Here is a 13,901-nt window from a genome sequence, read left to right as displayed (position 1 = left end):
GTATTCTTTGAGTATACCAGTACAGCTGAAGTTCAGGATTCAGAAGGTGATAGATTAGAAATTGTGCTGAATTCCTCTTCCCTTTGATTAATTGTCAAGAAGAGGGTCTAAAAAAAACAGGAGCTTTGGTAACAGAATCACATAATGGGTAGATATCACTAGAAGAATACCACTAAGGCTAGCCCAATAACGATATATGATGGTGCTCACAGCATAAGGTGAGTAGAAAAAAACCAGAATTGATGCTTTTGTCCCTTTAGGCGCCATTAGTGATCCTCCTTTCAGGGCTCAGGCTTCCATCATAGCACCTCTTATGTTTCCTTTGGTGCCTTAATATCTCTCTTTCTGCCTAGAGCAGTCTGTACTAAACCTGTATGTCTCTCATTTTTTTTTAAGCTGATTTACTAGCACTTTGATATTATCAGATAACATAAATTATTAAAGATTTTTGTCTCCTTATTGTATATTGGAAATCATAACTGGCTGGGAAAAAGGAAAGTGTTATAGGAATCAGATCCAGAGATAAATAAGCAGACTTTAAAATAACTTTGTGTGAGTACATTTATTGACATGGAAATTCTATACCATATGGTATTGAGTGAACTGACAAAAGAAAATAGCATGCTAGGTATTAACTCTTTGGGGCTAAGAATAATTTAGTGATAATCTTATCCTGCAGAGATCATAAGGCAAATTTCAGTCTCTTCATTTTGTTTATACTTTCTAATCTTCCTAGAATGATCATATATTTCACACAATAACTTAGTTGCTAAAAGGTTAATACTAGAATCAAAGTAGTAACAGATGAAATGCATGAGAAAGAACAGATTGTAAAAATTTAAGAATAAACTCTATAAGACATGGTAACCAAATACATGAAAGTCAGAAGATGAAAGAAAGAGATAAGTCAAGAAGAAATAGGTTGTTCCCTTCAATTACTGTACTAGGTACAGGCTAGTGACTACAGGCAGAAAAATGCAAGAAGAACATATTTTAATACTTTCCATGGCATCTCATACAGATAAAATCTAAATGGCAGGACAAAATGACAATACTCGATTAAATGCTCAGAGGAAAATTTTTTAAAAAGTATATCAGTTCAATTCATATCAGTTGCTCAGTTGTGTCCGACTCTTTGTGACCCCGTGAGTCGCAGCACGCCAGGCCTCCCTGTCCATCACCACCTCCCGAAGTTCACTCAAACTCATGTCCATTGAGTCGGTGATACCATCCAGCCATCTCATCCTCTGTCGTCCCCTTCTCCTCCCACCCCCAATCCCTTCCAGCATCAGAGTCTTTTCCAAGGAGTCAACTCTTCGCATGAGGTGGCCAAAGTACGGGAGTTTCAGCTTCAGCATCATTCCTTCCAAAGAACACCCAGGGCTGATCTCCTTTAGAACGGACAGGTTGGATCTCCCTGCAGTCCAAGGGACTCTCAAGAGTCTTCTCCAACACCACAGTTCAAAAGCATCAATTCTTCAGTGCTCAGCTTTTTTCACAATCCAACTCTCACATCCATACATGACCACTGGGAAAATCATAGCCTTGACTAGATGGACCTTTGTTGGCAAAGTAATGTCTCTGCTTTTAAATATGCTATCTAGATTGATCATAACTTTCCTTCCAAGGGGTAAGCATATTTTAATTTCATGGCTGCAATCACCATCTGCAGTGATTTTGGAGCCCCCAAAAATAAAGTCTGACACTATTTCCACTGTTTCCCCATCTAGTTCCCATGAAGTGATGTGACCAGATGCCTTTCACTTTCATCAAGAGGCTTTTTAGTTCCTCTTCACTTTCTGCCGTAAGGGTGGTGTCATCTGCGTATCTGAGGTGATTGATATCTCTCCCAGCAATCTTGATTCCAGCTTGTGCTTCTTCCAGCCCAGCATTTCTCATGATGTACTCTGTATAGAAGTTAAATAAGCAGGGTGAAAATATACAGCCTTGATGTACTCCTTTTCCTATCTGGAATCAGTATGTTGTTCCATGTCCAGTTCTAACTGTTGCTTCCTGACCTGCATACAGGTTTCTCAAGAGGCAGGTCAGGTCGTCTGGTATTCCCATCTCTTTCAGAATTTTCCACAGATTTCTCAGTTTCCCTCTCAGTCAGTCTCTCCCATCAGGAAGCTTCCATAAGTCTCTTATCCTTCTCCATCAGAGGGCAAACAAACTGAAAACCACAATCATAGAAAACTAACCAATCTGATGATATGGACCACGGCCCTGTTTAACTCAGTGAAACTATGAGACATGCCATATAGGGCCACCCAAGATGGGCAGGTCATGGTGGAGAGTTTTGATGAAACATAGCCCACCGGAGAAGGGGATGGCAAACCACTTCAGTATTCTTGCCTTGAGAACTCCATGAACAGTATGAAAAGGCAAAAAGTTAGGACACTGAAAGTGTCCCCAGGTCGGTAGGTGCCCAATATGCTACTGGAGATCAGTGGAGAAATAACTCCAGAAAGAATGAAAAGACAGAACCAGAGCAACACCACCACCCAGCTGTGGATGTGACTGGTGATAGAAGTAAAGTCTGATGCTGTAAAGAGCAATATTGCATAGGAACCTCTAATGTTAAGGCATTCTAGGTAAACATGTTAACATCAACATGTTAATGTTAATCTAAGGCACATTTTTGCTCAAATTCTGCCCCCAGTGCTATTCTCCCCACTAAAAGGAACCAGAATCCCTTGAACTACATTTGGGAGCCAGAAACATGAGTCCAGATGACCTCATTGCTGCTATGCCAGGATTCTTTCAGAGAAAAACAGAAAAAAATAAAACAAAATTTAAAGGACAAAGAGGGCATCTTAAACAAAAACTCTTAGAAGTCCAAGTACTAATAATTTAGGCATTTGAAGTATAGAGTTAGATAAAATGTATTACAGTTACAAAGCAAACCAGTTTCCAATATTGTCTATAAGACATATGTTATTTAGTGGCCAACTCAAATTAAATGAATTCTACACTGTATGCGTGTGTGTGCTTCAGTCATCTTTGACTCTTTGCAACCCAATGGGCTGCAGCTGGCCAGGCTCCTGTGTCCTGGGATTCTCCTGGCAAGAATACTGGAGTGGGTTGCCATGCTCTCCTCCAGGCAATCTCCCCAACCTAGGGATGGAACTCATCACTCGTATGTTTCCTACAATGGCAGGTGGGTTCTTCACCACTAGCGCCACCTAGGAACCCATATTATCAACACTGGAGAACAAAACCAGGAAGAATAGACCTGGAACATACTTAATTATATAATTATTAGGTCACAAAAGACTAGTGGGAAATAAGGATTAGAAGATAATGTGAAAAACAGAAACATTTTTATAGGGAAATTACTCCAGGAAGATATAAGAATAGAAAAAAAATTAAACAAGCAATTGATGATGGAATCTGATGTTTAGAGTGAATAGAAAACAAGCAGCTAGTATAGTAAACTCAGCAGAAACTAGAAGTCAATCAGGCCTACAGGAACCTTCCTGAGAAGAAGAAGAAGAAAAAAAAAAAAGAACTGTGGAATGATTTATATTTTAATGAAGAAAAAGAGGCAGTAAAAAAAAAAAGAAAAGAAAGAAAAGAAAAAGAGGCAGTCCATGAGTACATTTGAAATTTAGCCTAATGGAATCGAGTGTCTACCTATGTTCTCTCCTGAAGTTGAATGAAATAAACACATGAAAATGAATGAAATTTATAGAAGTTCAGGGAACATGTAATTAGTTCTATGTTAGGAAAAAGGTCTCAGAATAGCTGGCAGTGGGGTAGAAGGTACATACAGAACAAAAATAAGGTTACGAAAAAGAAAAAATGTGACTTACGTTTTAAAAAATTAACTTCAGCCTATGGGTCTTAGGTCATATAATGTATTGCTTCTCCCAATGACTCATTACAAGTAAGTGCAGGAATATCATGTGATTGTGCATCTGCATGGTCTCATTTATTCTTATAAGCTGAAAACCTGGAAAGAAAACTCTGGAAACAGCAGGAGCCCAAGCTGGAGAAAGCTGGAATATCTCTCTTCTGATAGCTGTCTAGACGACTTGGGTTTAAATCAATTTGGAAAGACTACTGAATGTTTGCTCTCTCCTTCCTTATCATTACCTACAAAAGGAGAGTAGCTGCCCATAGCAGGGAGCAGGACAGGGAGTCAACAAGTAGGTTCTCATTAAGTTCTTGTTAAGTGAATTTCCTTTGTCTACCTCCTTTTGGATTCAGAGTATATAATTTATAGAGAATTTAAGACATTCATTTACTCATTATCATAATTATGAAAAATATTAATGGAGGTACATGGCATTTATTGTGCACTGCAGGGTTTTATATAGAAATTTTGGGGAGAAATTGCAGCATAAGTAATGATAATTCAAAAACCTTTGGTTCTTGATAACTGTAGATTGCTTATATTTAAAACCCAAATTGAATCAGATTATAGAGTCAGTCTGTACATGTGCATGAACATAAACAAATAAATAAGCATGCTTGCCTTACAAAAGCATGTATTTGTTTAGTGTTCTTCCCTTGAGCTTACCCCCCAAAATAGTTGAAGTTTTAACTTAATAAAAGGAAAACTATGCTATGAGATTGGAGATATTAAAAATATTTTTCATCTTCTATCTCACCAGTATTATGCTCACCTGGGTTTATTTCATAAATGCTTACCTCCCATGTGCAAAACATTAGGTGTTAAAGAGAAAGTGCAGTTTACTACTACAAACTGATCCTGAGCATGGTTTCGGTGTCAGATTGTTTGGTTAACTTCCTGGATCTAAGACTGTGTACTGAGCCCATTACCTAAAATTTCCAGGCCTTTGTTTCCTTATCCATAAAATGCAGATTATCTTATAAAGTTGCTATGAAGAGTAACTGAATTTTGTGTAATCAAGTAGACCTTGCTGGGCAGAGAGGTTACGATCTATTTTTAAAAGTAGCTCAAAATCTAATGATGGACACAGTATCAGAGTAATGTATAACTGAGACCAAGACTTGTGGGAAGCACCCCAAGATTCCAAACAGAACACGGCTTTAATGATAATGTTCTGCTCCTTTCTCCTGTTTCAGAGTTGTGAATAGTCTATCCCTGTAATAAAGAAACTCAGAAAACTACACCTTTCAGTTCAGTTGCTCAATCATATCTGACTCTGAAACCCTATGGACTGCAGCACGCCAGGCCTCCCTGTCCATCACCAACTCCCGGAGTCCACCCAAATCCATGTCCATCGAGTCGGTGATGCCATCCAACCATCTCATCCTCTGTCGTCCCCTTCTCCTCCTGCCCTCAATCTTTCCCAGCATCAGGGTCTTTTCAAATGAGTAAGCTCTTCTTATCAGGTGGCCGAAGTATTGGAGTTTCAGCTTCAGCTGAACTCCAATGAACACCCAGGACTGATCTCCTTTAGGATGGACTGGTTGCATCTCCTTGCAGTCCAAGGGACTCTCGAGAGTCTTCTCCAACACCACACTTCAAAAGCATCAATTCTTCAGTGCTCAGCTTTCTTCACAGTCAAACTCTCATATCCATACATGACCACAGGAAAAACCATAGCCTTGACTAGACGGATCTTTGTTGACAAAGTAATGTCTCTGCTTTTTAATATGCTGTCTAGTTTGGTCATAACTTTCCTTCCAAGGAGCAAGCGTCTTTTAATTTCATGGCTGCAGTCACCATCTGCAGTGATTTTGGAGCCCCCCAAAATAAAGTTGGTCACCGTTTCCGTTGTTTCTCCATCTATTTGCCGTGAAATGATGGGAGCAGATGCCGTGACCTTAGTTTTCTGAATGTTGAGCTTTAAGCCAACTTTTTCGCTCTCCTCTTTCACTTTCATCAAGAGGCTCTTTAGTTCTTCCTCACTTTCTGCCACAAGGGTGGTGCACTCTGCATAAAACGCTAAATAAGCAGGGTGACAATATATGGCCTTGATGTACTCCTTTTCCTGTTTGGAACCAATCTGTTGTTCTATGTCCAGTTCTAACTGTTGCTTCCCAGCCTGCATATAGGTTTCTCAAGAGGCAGGTCAGGTGGTCTGGTATTCCCATCTCTTTTAGAATTTTCCACAGTTGATTGTGATCCACACAGTCAAAGGCTTTGGCATGGTCAATAAAGCAGAAATAGATGTTTTTCTGGAACTCTCTTGCTTTTTCGATGATCCAGAGGATGTTGACAATTTGATCTCTGGTTCCTCTGCCTTTTCTAAAACCAGCTTGAATATCTGGAAGTTCCCGGTTCACATATTGCTGAAGCCTGGCTTGGAGAATTTTAAGCATTACTTTACTACTGTGTGAGATGAGTGCGATTATTCTCTAAAATTTTAGTGTAAAATGAGCAGTTCAACTCTTTTAGACCCTTCCAAAGACCGTAAAAAAGGCTATTATATATATATGTTTATCTCTGGTTGCATAACAGGAAATACTTAAAATAGGTTTTGCAAATGCCAAAAGGTACAGAACAAAATGAGAAAACAGCAGCTTTAGTTACTGTGTTTAAATAATATACCAAGGTGCTCTTTTCTCATTTTGTTCTGTACCTTTTGGCATCTGCAAAACCTATTTTAAGTATTTTCTGTTATGCAACCAGAGATAAACATATATATATATATATTTCTAATAGCCATTTTTAAGGTCTTTGGGAGGGTCTAAAACAGTTGAACTGCTCATTTTACACTAAAATTTTGGAAAAAAAATGTTTGATTTTCTTGCCCTAAAAATATAATTTCTCCAACAAAACATAAACTAATTTTTATTTCCCATTTTTAATTTTATAGCAACTGATACAAACATAAGAACCATAAAGCATGACTGATAAATAGAACAATTATTTTTAAATTACAGCTCTCAAGAAATCTAGCTTATATTGACATTAAAACTTATTTCTTGGAGTATCTTTTTCAAGATAATGTTAATTAAAACAAGATGAGTTTACGAAACCAAGCACACATATAAATATCTGAGTATAAAACAATTTGCTTACTGGTCTAGAAAACATAGCTGTCCTACCTTCCTCCCCAACCCCTCCTCCCACACCACCCAACAAATTTCCTTAGGAGTCACTAAATTTATTTGGCTAGATGTGGTAGAGTTTCAGAGTATGTCAAAACATTCAAGAAAGTTCCAAAACAGTACAGTATAGTCAGGTGAAAGCTGGTGAAATCAAGCAAACTATTACCTAGGCAAGGCAGATTTAGCTTAACAAGACCTCTGAGACAGTATCAAAAAAAAAAAAAAAAAAATCTGCAGTTTCTCAAATTTTAATTTCTGCTCTCTAGGATCACAAATTTCCCAGAAGGCAATTAACTTCTGGAATTAATGTTATGTATTCTAGATATGCCAGTATTAATCTTCAGGAAACCACAGTTTCTGTTAATAAACTTTTCAAGCCAAAAAAACTCCACAAAAATTAAAAGAATACTCACCACTTCCACTGATTATATCAGGTTTGGCCTTCATTATTTTGCAGAATTGTCTTCGGCAGTTTTCTATCCATGCAGTTTGTTTATCAGACATTTTGAAGCGCAATAAAAGTTTTCCAAGATCATTGTCTAATAAGAAAGATGTCTTGTTATATTATTTTATCAAAACATGCTAGATACACTGAAAAGCAAGTATTAATGTTAATAATGTAAACAGTTATAAGTTCCAGAAAAAGTATTTTATATAGGTTTCAAAAGGAAACAGACATTTTTCTGTAATTATATCTTATACCATCAAACTGCTATCACCATGTTAATCAAAAACTCATAAAATGGACTGATTTATAACCATTACTCTTTCTTACACAAATATTATTCATTACTGAGTATTTGATTTAATACACAGTGAGGACCTTAAGATTTCACTACAGAGACTGATGTAAACATTATACTAATTCTTCATCTACATTCAGGTCCAGTTTTATTCATTTCTTTAAAGCAAAAAGAAAGCATAAATGTAGAAAATCTTTAGTCAGTTATTTATTTCCTCTTTTTGGTAAAAGAAAAGAAAAACTAGGCTGAAAATGAATCATGCTAAAAAAGCATGCATGCACGTGCTCAGCCCAACTCTTTGCAACCCTTCAGACTGCAGCCCACCAGGCTCCTCTGTCCATGGGATTCTCCAAGCAAGAATACTGGAACAAGTTGCCATTGCCTCCTCCAGGGGATCTTCCTGACCCAGGGATGGAACCAATGTCTCCTATGTCTCTTGCACTGGCAGATGAGTTCTTTTACCACTGAGTTACCTGGTAAGTCCCGGTAAAAGAGCACCTATTGCTAAAATATAATTTTTCTTCTTTCTTAGCAATTTTATGAATATGGCAATATTAACTTTATCTTTTCCTTTTATTCTCATGAGATTTTTCCATCTTCCATTTTAACTGTATTCCCATCAGATTTTGCATTAGAAAACATCTATAAATATATTGAAGATTTAGGTGTCATTTAGAAAGGATATACAAGTACATATACATATAAGCATATATACTATTTACTCACACATATATGTATGAGTAAAGGGGAGGAGGAAAAAAAAGTTTCTTTGTAGAAGAGCAGAGGGTGGGGGGATAGACAGTCACATGAACTCATACACTTTACCGCTTTCCTTGAAGGAGATTTTGAGGAAAGAGGAACAAGAACATTTTCCACATATAAAGTCAAAGGCCTGATTGCTTCTGCCCAAAGACATGGTTTGGAACAAAATGAATTCCACCAAGAAAATATCAGTAGTCAACTTAATACTAAAGAGGATTTCAACCAACTCCTGGTCCTTTGAAATGAATACAATTATAATAAAGAAAGTAAGTCCTTATTCTTAGGAATTAAAAAAAATTAAACTTTTTACCATACTAAACTATTTTATTTTTCCATCTAATTTTTGGAAAAATACATTCAATAAACATGTATGGAATTCCTATGTGGCTATAACACTCTAGACAGACAAGGTCACTGGCTCTCATGAAACTTCTATGTGTGCGTATTTGTGCATAAACAGACAGGAATACAACTGAGTATAATCAAGATATATTAATACATATCATTCCAATTCTCTAAGCTGGTTTTATTTAGCCTAAAAAAGCAGCTACATATCCTCACTTAATCCTCATGGTTATCATATACAAAATTATATGACTGATTGTACAAATCATAATTCATGTAACTATTTCCACATTTGACAATTAGGTCACCAGAAAAGCCTTCTCATATCAAAACTACAGAAATATTCTTTTGTACAAACATAAATATATAAGAGGCTTCCCAGGTGGCGCTGGTGGCAAACCCACCTGCAAATGCAGGAGACATAAACAGACGTGGGTTCGATCCCTTGGTTGGGAAGACCTCCTGGAGAAGGAAATGGCAGCCCACTCCAGTGTTCTTGCCTGGAGAATCCCATGGACAGAGGAGCTTGGTGGGCTACAGCACACGGGGTTGCAAAGAGTCGGACATGACTGAAGTAATTTAGCATGCATGCACGTGAGTATACAAATGTATCAAATATATGCACACTCATAAATATACATATAAATCAGAAAGAACTGTTCTGTTGGAAGAATGTATAATTCTGATACTGAGTAGTAATCTAACATATTCTCTTTAAATATCAAGAGCAAAATGATCCTATAATATTCCATAAATGGCCTCAATCAGAGGCAATAGCTAGAGAAAAATGAAACTGATTTAGTCAAAGAAGAAAATTATTATTTTTAATAAAAACTCAAAACCTTTAAATAAGAAATATCATAGCTGATAATTTTGTTGGAAATTACATTATTAACAACAGAGTATTAATGTTAAATGCTTGATATTAATGTTAAATAACTTGATATGTTAGGTAAAAGACAACTGAACAGCATTAAATGGAATTTTTATAGTTTCCATTTAGAATATCTACATCATTTAGTCCCTAAGAACAAACTATCTAGAACCTACTAAGAATCACTAATTATTTGTACCTCTTAATCCCCTTTACCTATTTAGCCCCACTCCATAAGTATAAAGTAAGATACAAGGATATAATTATAGCACAGAGAATGCAGTCAAGATCTTATATAAAAAACTTTATATGTCTCCAGGGGATCTTCCCAACCCAGGGATAACCTGGGTCTCAAGCATTGTAGACAGACGCTTTACCGTCTGAGCCACCAGGGAAGTCCTATATGGAGTATAATCTATGAAAATATTGAAGCACTATGTTGTACACCTGAAACTGATATAATACTGTAAGAGTCAGTTATACTTCTATAGAAAATCACTAGTGGTACATGACTGAAAAGACAAAAGCAGTTTGTTTTTCATCTTTGTTTCTTTCTGTGTCAATTCTTTCTATCCATGTGTGACCCTGTCTTTTATAACCACCACCATCCCTTAAGGCAAAAATGCCCATAAAGTTCTTCTGTAAATTACTTGCTATTTACCTTCTCTTCTTCCCTCCTGCGCACACCCTCTTTTTGCTCTCCTGTCTCTTTCCTTGCACATTTGCTATTCTATTTTGCTCTTGCCTCTCCTTCCAAGGAAAAGAGCACAGCCACTGGACTGTAAACAGTCCTGAAGCAGTAAATGTGGTATGCATCTGAATCTACCAACTGGGAGAAAGGCTAAAAGTCCCATTTAGTGCCTGGAAATTTGATTTGAGGCAATTAACAAATGCTGAGCTGGAGACAGAGTGCCTAGAAGACTCCTAGAGAGATAACTTTATATCCTCATAACCTCTGGTTATGGTTTCCCCCAGCTCTCAGTGGGAATGTGAGCTCTTCAATGTACATGTATCACAGCTAATAATATTTAGTGATTCGATATGTTTACTGAAAATTTGATTCTGTAATGTCAACAAGCTTGAGGAAAACAATTCCTTTATTCTCCCCCTCCAAATCTGGAACCAAATGAGAAGTAGACAGGAGGAGATAAATAGAGTTCAAAATATCAGTGCTAGTACCATAACAGTTAAATTAAGCACCTTAACTTGGATCTCCTGCCACATGGACTTAACAAAATCTCTCCCCTGCAGTGAAAAAATATATTCAATCATAGACAGTGATGAGACAACCAAAGGTCTCTCCTGATTGCTCTTGTTAGGAAAGCTATGAGTATAATGCTAACCAAAAAAAAAAAAAAAATTGGTTTAAATAAAAATTAACGAAAAGATAGGCTAACTTGGAAATACAGCCTTTAAGTAGTCTAATCCAAGATTTTTCACTCCTTCTCCAAGGTTCACCTAACAAACAATTTTCCTTACTAACAATGCATAATAAGTGAGGAAGTCCGGACAGAGGCCAGTAAATTTACTCTAGCAAAAGCCCTTGGGCATGGAGAATGAGGCAAGGAGAAATGGAATTACAGGAATGGTATCATAGGAACACAACAATTCTAAATCAGTGATTTGGGGAGTAGAACAAACCTGGATGATACATAAAATTTAATGTTTACCAAAATTTCTTTATCATCACATAAAAAATTTAAAAACCTTAGTTTTGCTTCTGGTCATGATGGAGAAACTGGAAATATACTTGCCTTCCTGCCATAAATAACTCAAGAAATGGTTAAAATATATCAAAACACTGTTTTCAGACACTGGTCAACAATAGGCAGCATAGGACTGTCATGTCTGAGGAAAGGAAAACTAACAAGTTACCTTTACAAATGGGCTTTGTTTTTTTTCTAGAATTACTTTCAACATCATTATGTAGGAAGTGGGGCACTGAGTTAAAGAGACAGAAGTCAAACTGCAGAGAGACTGAGGAGACTAAAATTTGTGGAAGAGGAAGAACAAAGAACTCCAGAAATCTGTGCAAGATTTTGTCAAGGTGGTTGCAAAGAATTGGCTGTGCAGATGAAGAGTGAAGCTCCACAAGACTGGGCAGAGAACATGAACAATTCTCAGAGTATAAAGTGAGGAGATATCCAAGTTACAGAAAGACTATGAAGAGTCCTCCTCATAGTTCCACAGACCAAAAATGTCAAACCTTCGTAAAAGAGTTAAATTAGCCTTAAAGTAAAGACACAGGGCTTCCCAGGCGTTGCACTGGTAAAGAATCTGTTTGCCAATGCAGGAGACGTGGGTTCAATCCTTGGGCTGGGAAGATCCCCCAGAGTAGGAAATGGCAACCCACTCCAGTATTCTTGCCTGGAGAATTCCATGAGCAGAGAAGCCTGGTGGGCTACAGTCCATGGGGTCACACATAGTCAGATACGACTGAGTGACTAAGCACACACACACACAAAGGCAACTTTACACTCACCCTAATAAAAAAAATGAAAGCCCCGAATGAACAAACCGATTTCACAAGTAACTTGACTGCAAGGCCCAAAATGTCCATTACTCTTTAAAGAAAACAAAATCTAGCACTTAACTATGTAAAATTAATAATGCTGAATATTCAACTAAAAATTACTAACCAATAGTTGAATCAATTAATATAAAGACACAGAAAGGACCTTGGTGATACAATTACCAGGTAAAATTTTAATGCAGTTGTTTTTAAGAATTTTAAGAAAATATAAACAAAAAGTGATATTAAATCAAACTGTAGTTAATCTATACTGGAATCCTCCTGAGTAAAACGGTACACACAAATGGTACATATAACAAACTAGATGAATCTTGAACTCATTATGCTTAAAGAAATCAAGCACAAATAAAGTATCTTATGTGAGTCTATCTGTATGAAGTGCTAGAATGCAAAAGCAAATCTACAGCTATAGTTCTCAAACGGGCTAAGTTTTGCTCGCTGTATTTCACTAATGTCTACAGACATTCCTGGCTGGGAGGGGTGGGTGCAAATAGAGACTTCTATGGGTATCTAGTGAACAGAGACCATGAAAACTGCTAAAAAAAAAATCGTACAATGCACAGGACAGTTCTCTCTGGCAATAAGCACTTTTTACCCAACCCACTTACTACTCGCTACTACTGAGGAAAATAGGAAACATTAAGTTTCATGTTTACAAAATTCAATTACAACTGATAATAGTTCATATCTAAATCCTGAAATTCTTTGTTATGGTAAGTACTATAATCTTTTCATACTTGATGATATTGTATAATTGGTTTCTCAAAAGATTACTATATAGGAGAGATTATACTTATTATCACAGATAACGTAAAAATAAAGAACCTCCATTTCAAGGACAAGAAAAATGTAAGCTCAATATAAAGGCAAAGAAAATCTACGCAAAAAACTTTTAATACTTCTTTCTGAATGCCCATTTTATACAGAATATCATAAATAGCTGCTATAAAAGAAACAAAAGAAATGGAAGATTTAATAAATTAACTTGCAACAGATTTCTAGGCTTAATTTGGAAAGTCACCCATCTATTAGACCGAATCTTATTCGTGAAACATTTGCTTCCAATTTGTGTTTCTGCTTTTCTTCTTCCATGTAGATTAATACAGTTACGCCACTTTATTCTTAATATTTACAATATTTAAGCAAAGACTCTGGAGTAGTCTCCAAGAAGTAACTGAAAAGATGCTTTAATTCTCTATATTAGTTCTCCCTACATTTCTAAATGTGAGAGTATCTAAATTATAATAGTCTTTATTTGGTTTGAACTGTGAGTTCTTAAACATATGATATCTATATTTAATACAGATTATACTTTACGTTAGAATTATCATATCACTTTTCATTTTAATATGTGATAATTAAGCATGTACTATAGGAGGTATCAGTGAAGAGTTTTTAAAAAAATGAGCAATTAGTTCTCCCTTATCACTTGCACCTAAACTAGCAGGTGATTTATTTCTGCTAGTTGCCATTGATGTTTGTTTCAAACATGCAAGAAGTACATGAAGAGTTTTACCATTCAAAAGAAAGCACTTATTCTGATTTTTAAACTAAGTATCTCAACAACTACAGTTAAAGATTTATGACACTGGAAAGGAACCATAATCATATTTTCTTATTCTCTCAGTTAACAGGATGATGCCAAACAAAAGCC

General features: G+C 36.4%; 1 protein-coding gene across 2 annotated transcripts in view; it reads right to left on the bottom strand.

Moving 5' to 3' along the window:
* The window catches only part of TBC1D32 (TBC1 domain family member 32), a 193,378-nt gene that overhangs the window by 52,128 nt on the left and 127,349 nt on the right, over nt 1-13,901 (bottom strand). For both annotated transcript variants that reach the window (XM_018053005.1, XM_018053006.1), the window contains one exon: nt 7,404-7,529. In XM_018053005.1, coding sequence (XP_017908494.1) covers nt 7,404-7,529 — 126 coding nt within the window. The remainder of the gene's footprint in view (nt 1-7,403; nt 7,530-13,901) is intronic.

Source organism: Capra hircus, chromosome 9 (assembly GCF_001704415.2).
Source record: "Capra hircus breed San Clemente chromosome 9, ASM170441v1, whole genome shotgun sequence".
Classification (NCBI taxonomy): Eukaryota; Metazoa; Chordata; class Mammalia; order Artiodactyla; family Bovidae; genus Capra; species Capra hircus.
The sequence above is the reverse complement of the archived record's forward strand: the minus strand, read 5'-3'. Positions and strand labels throughout refer to the sequence as shown.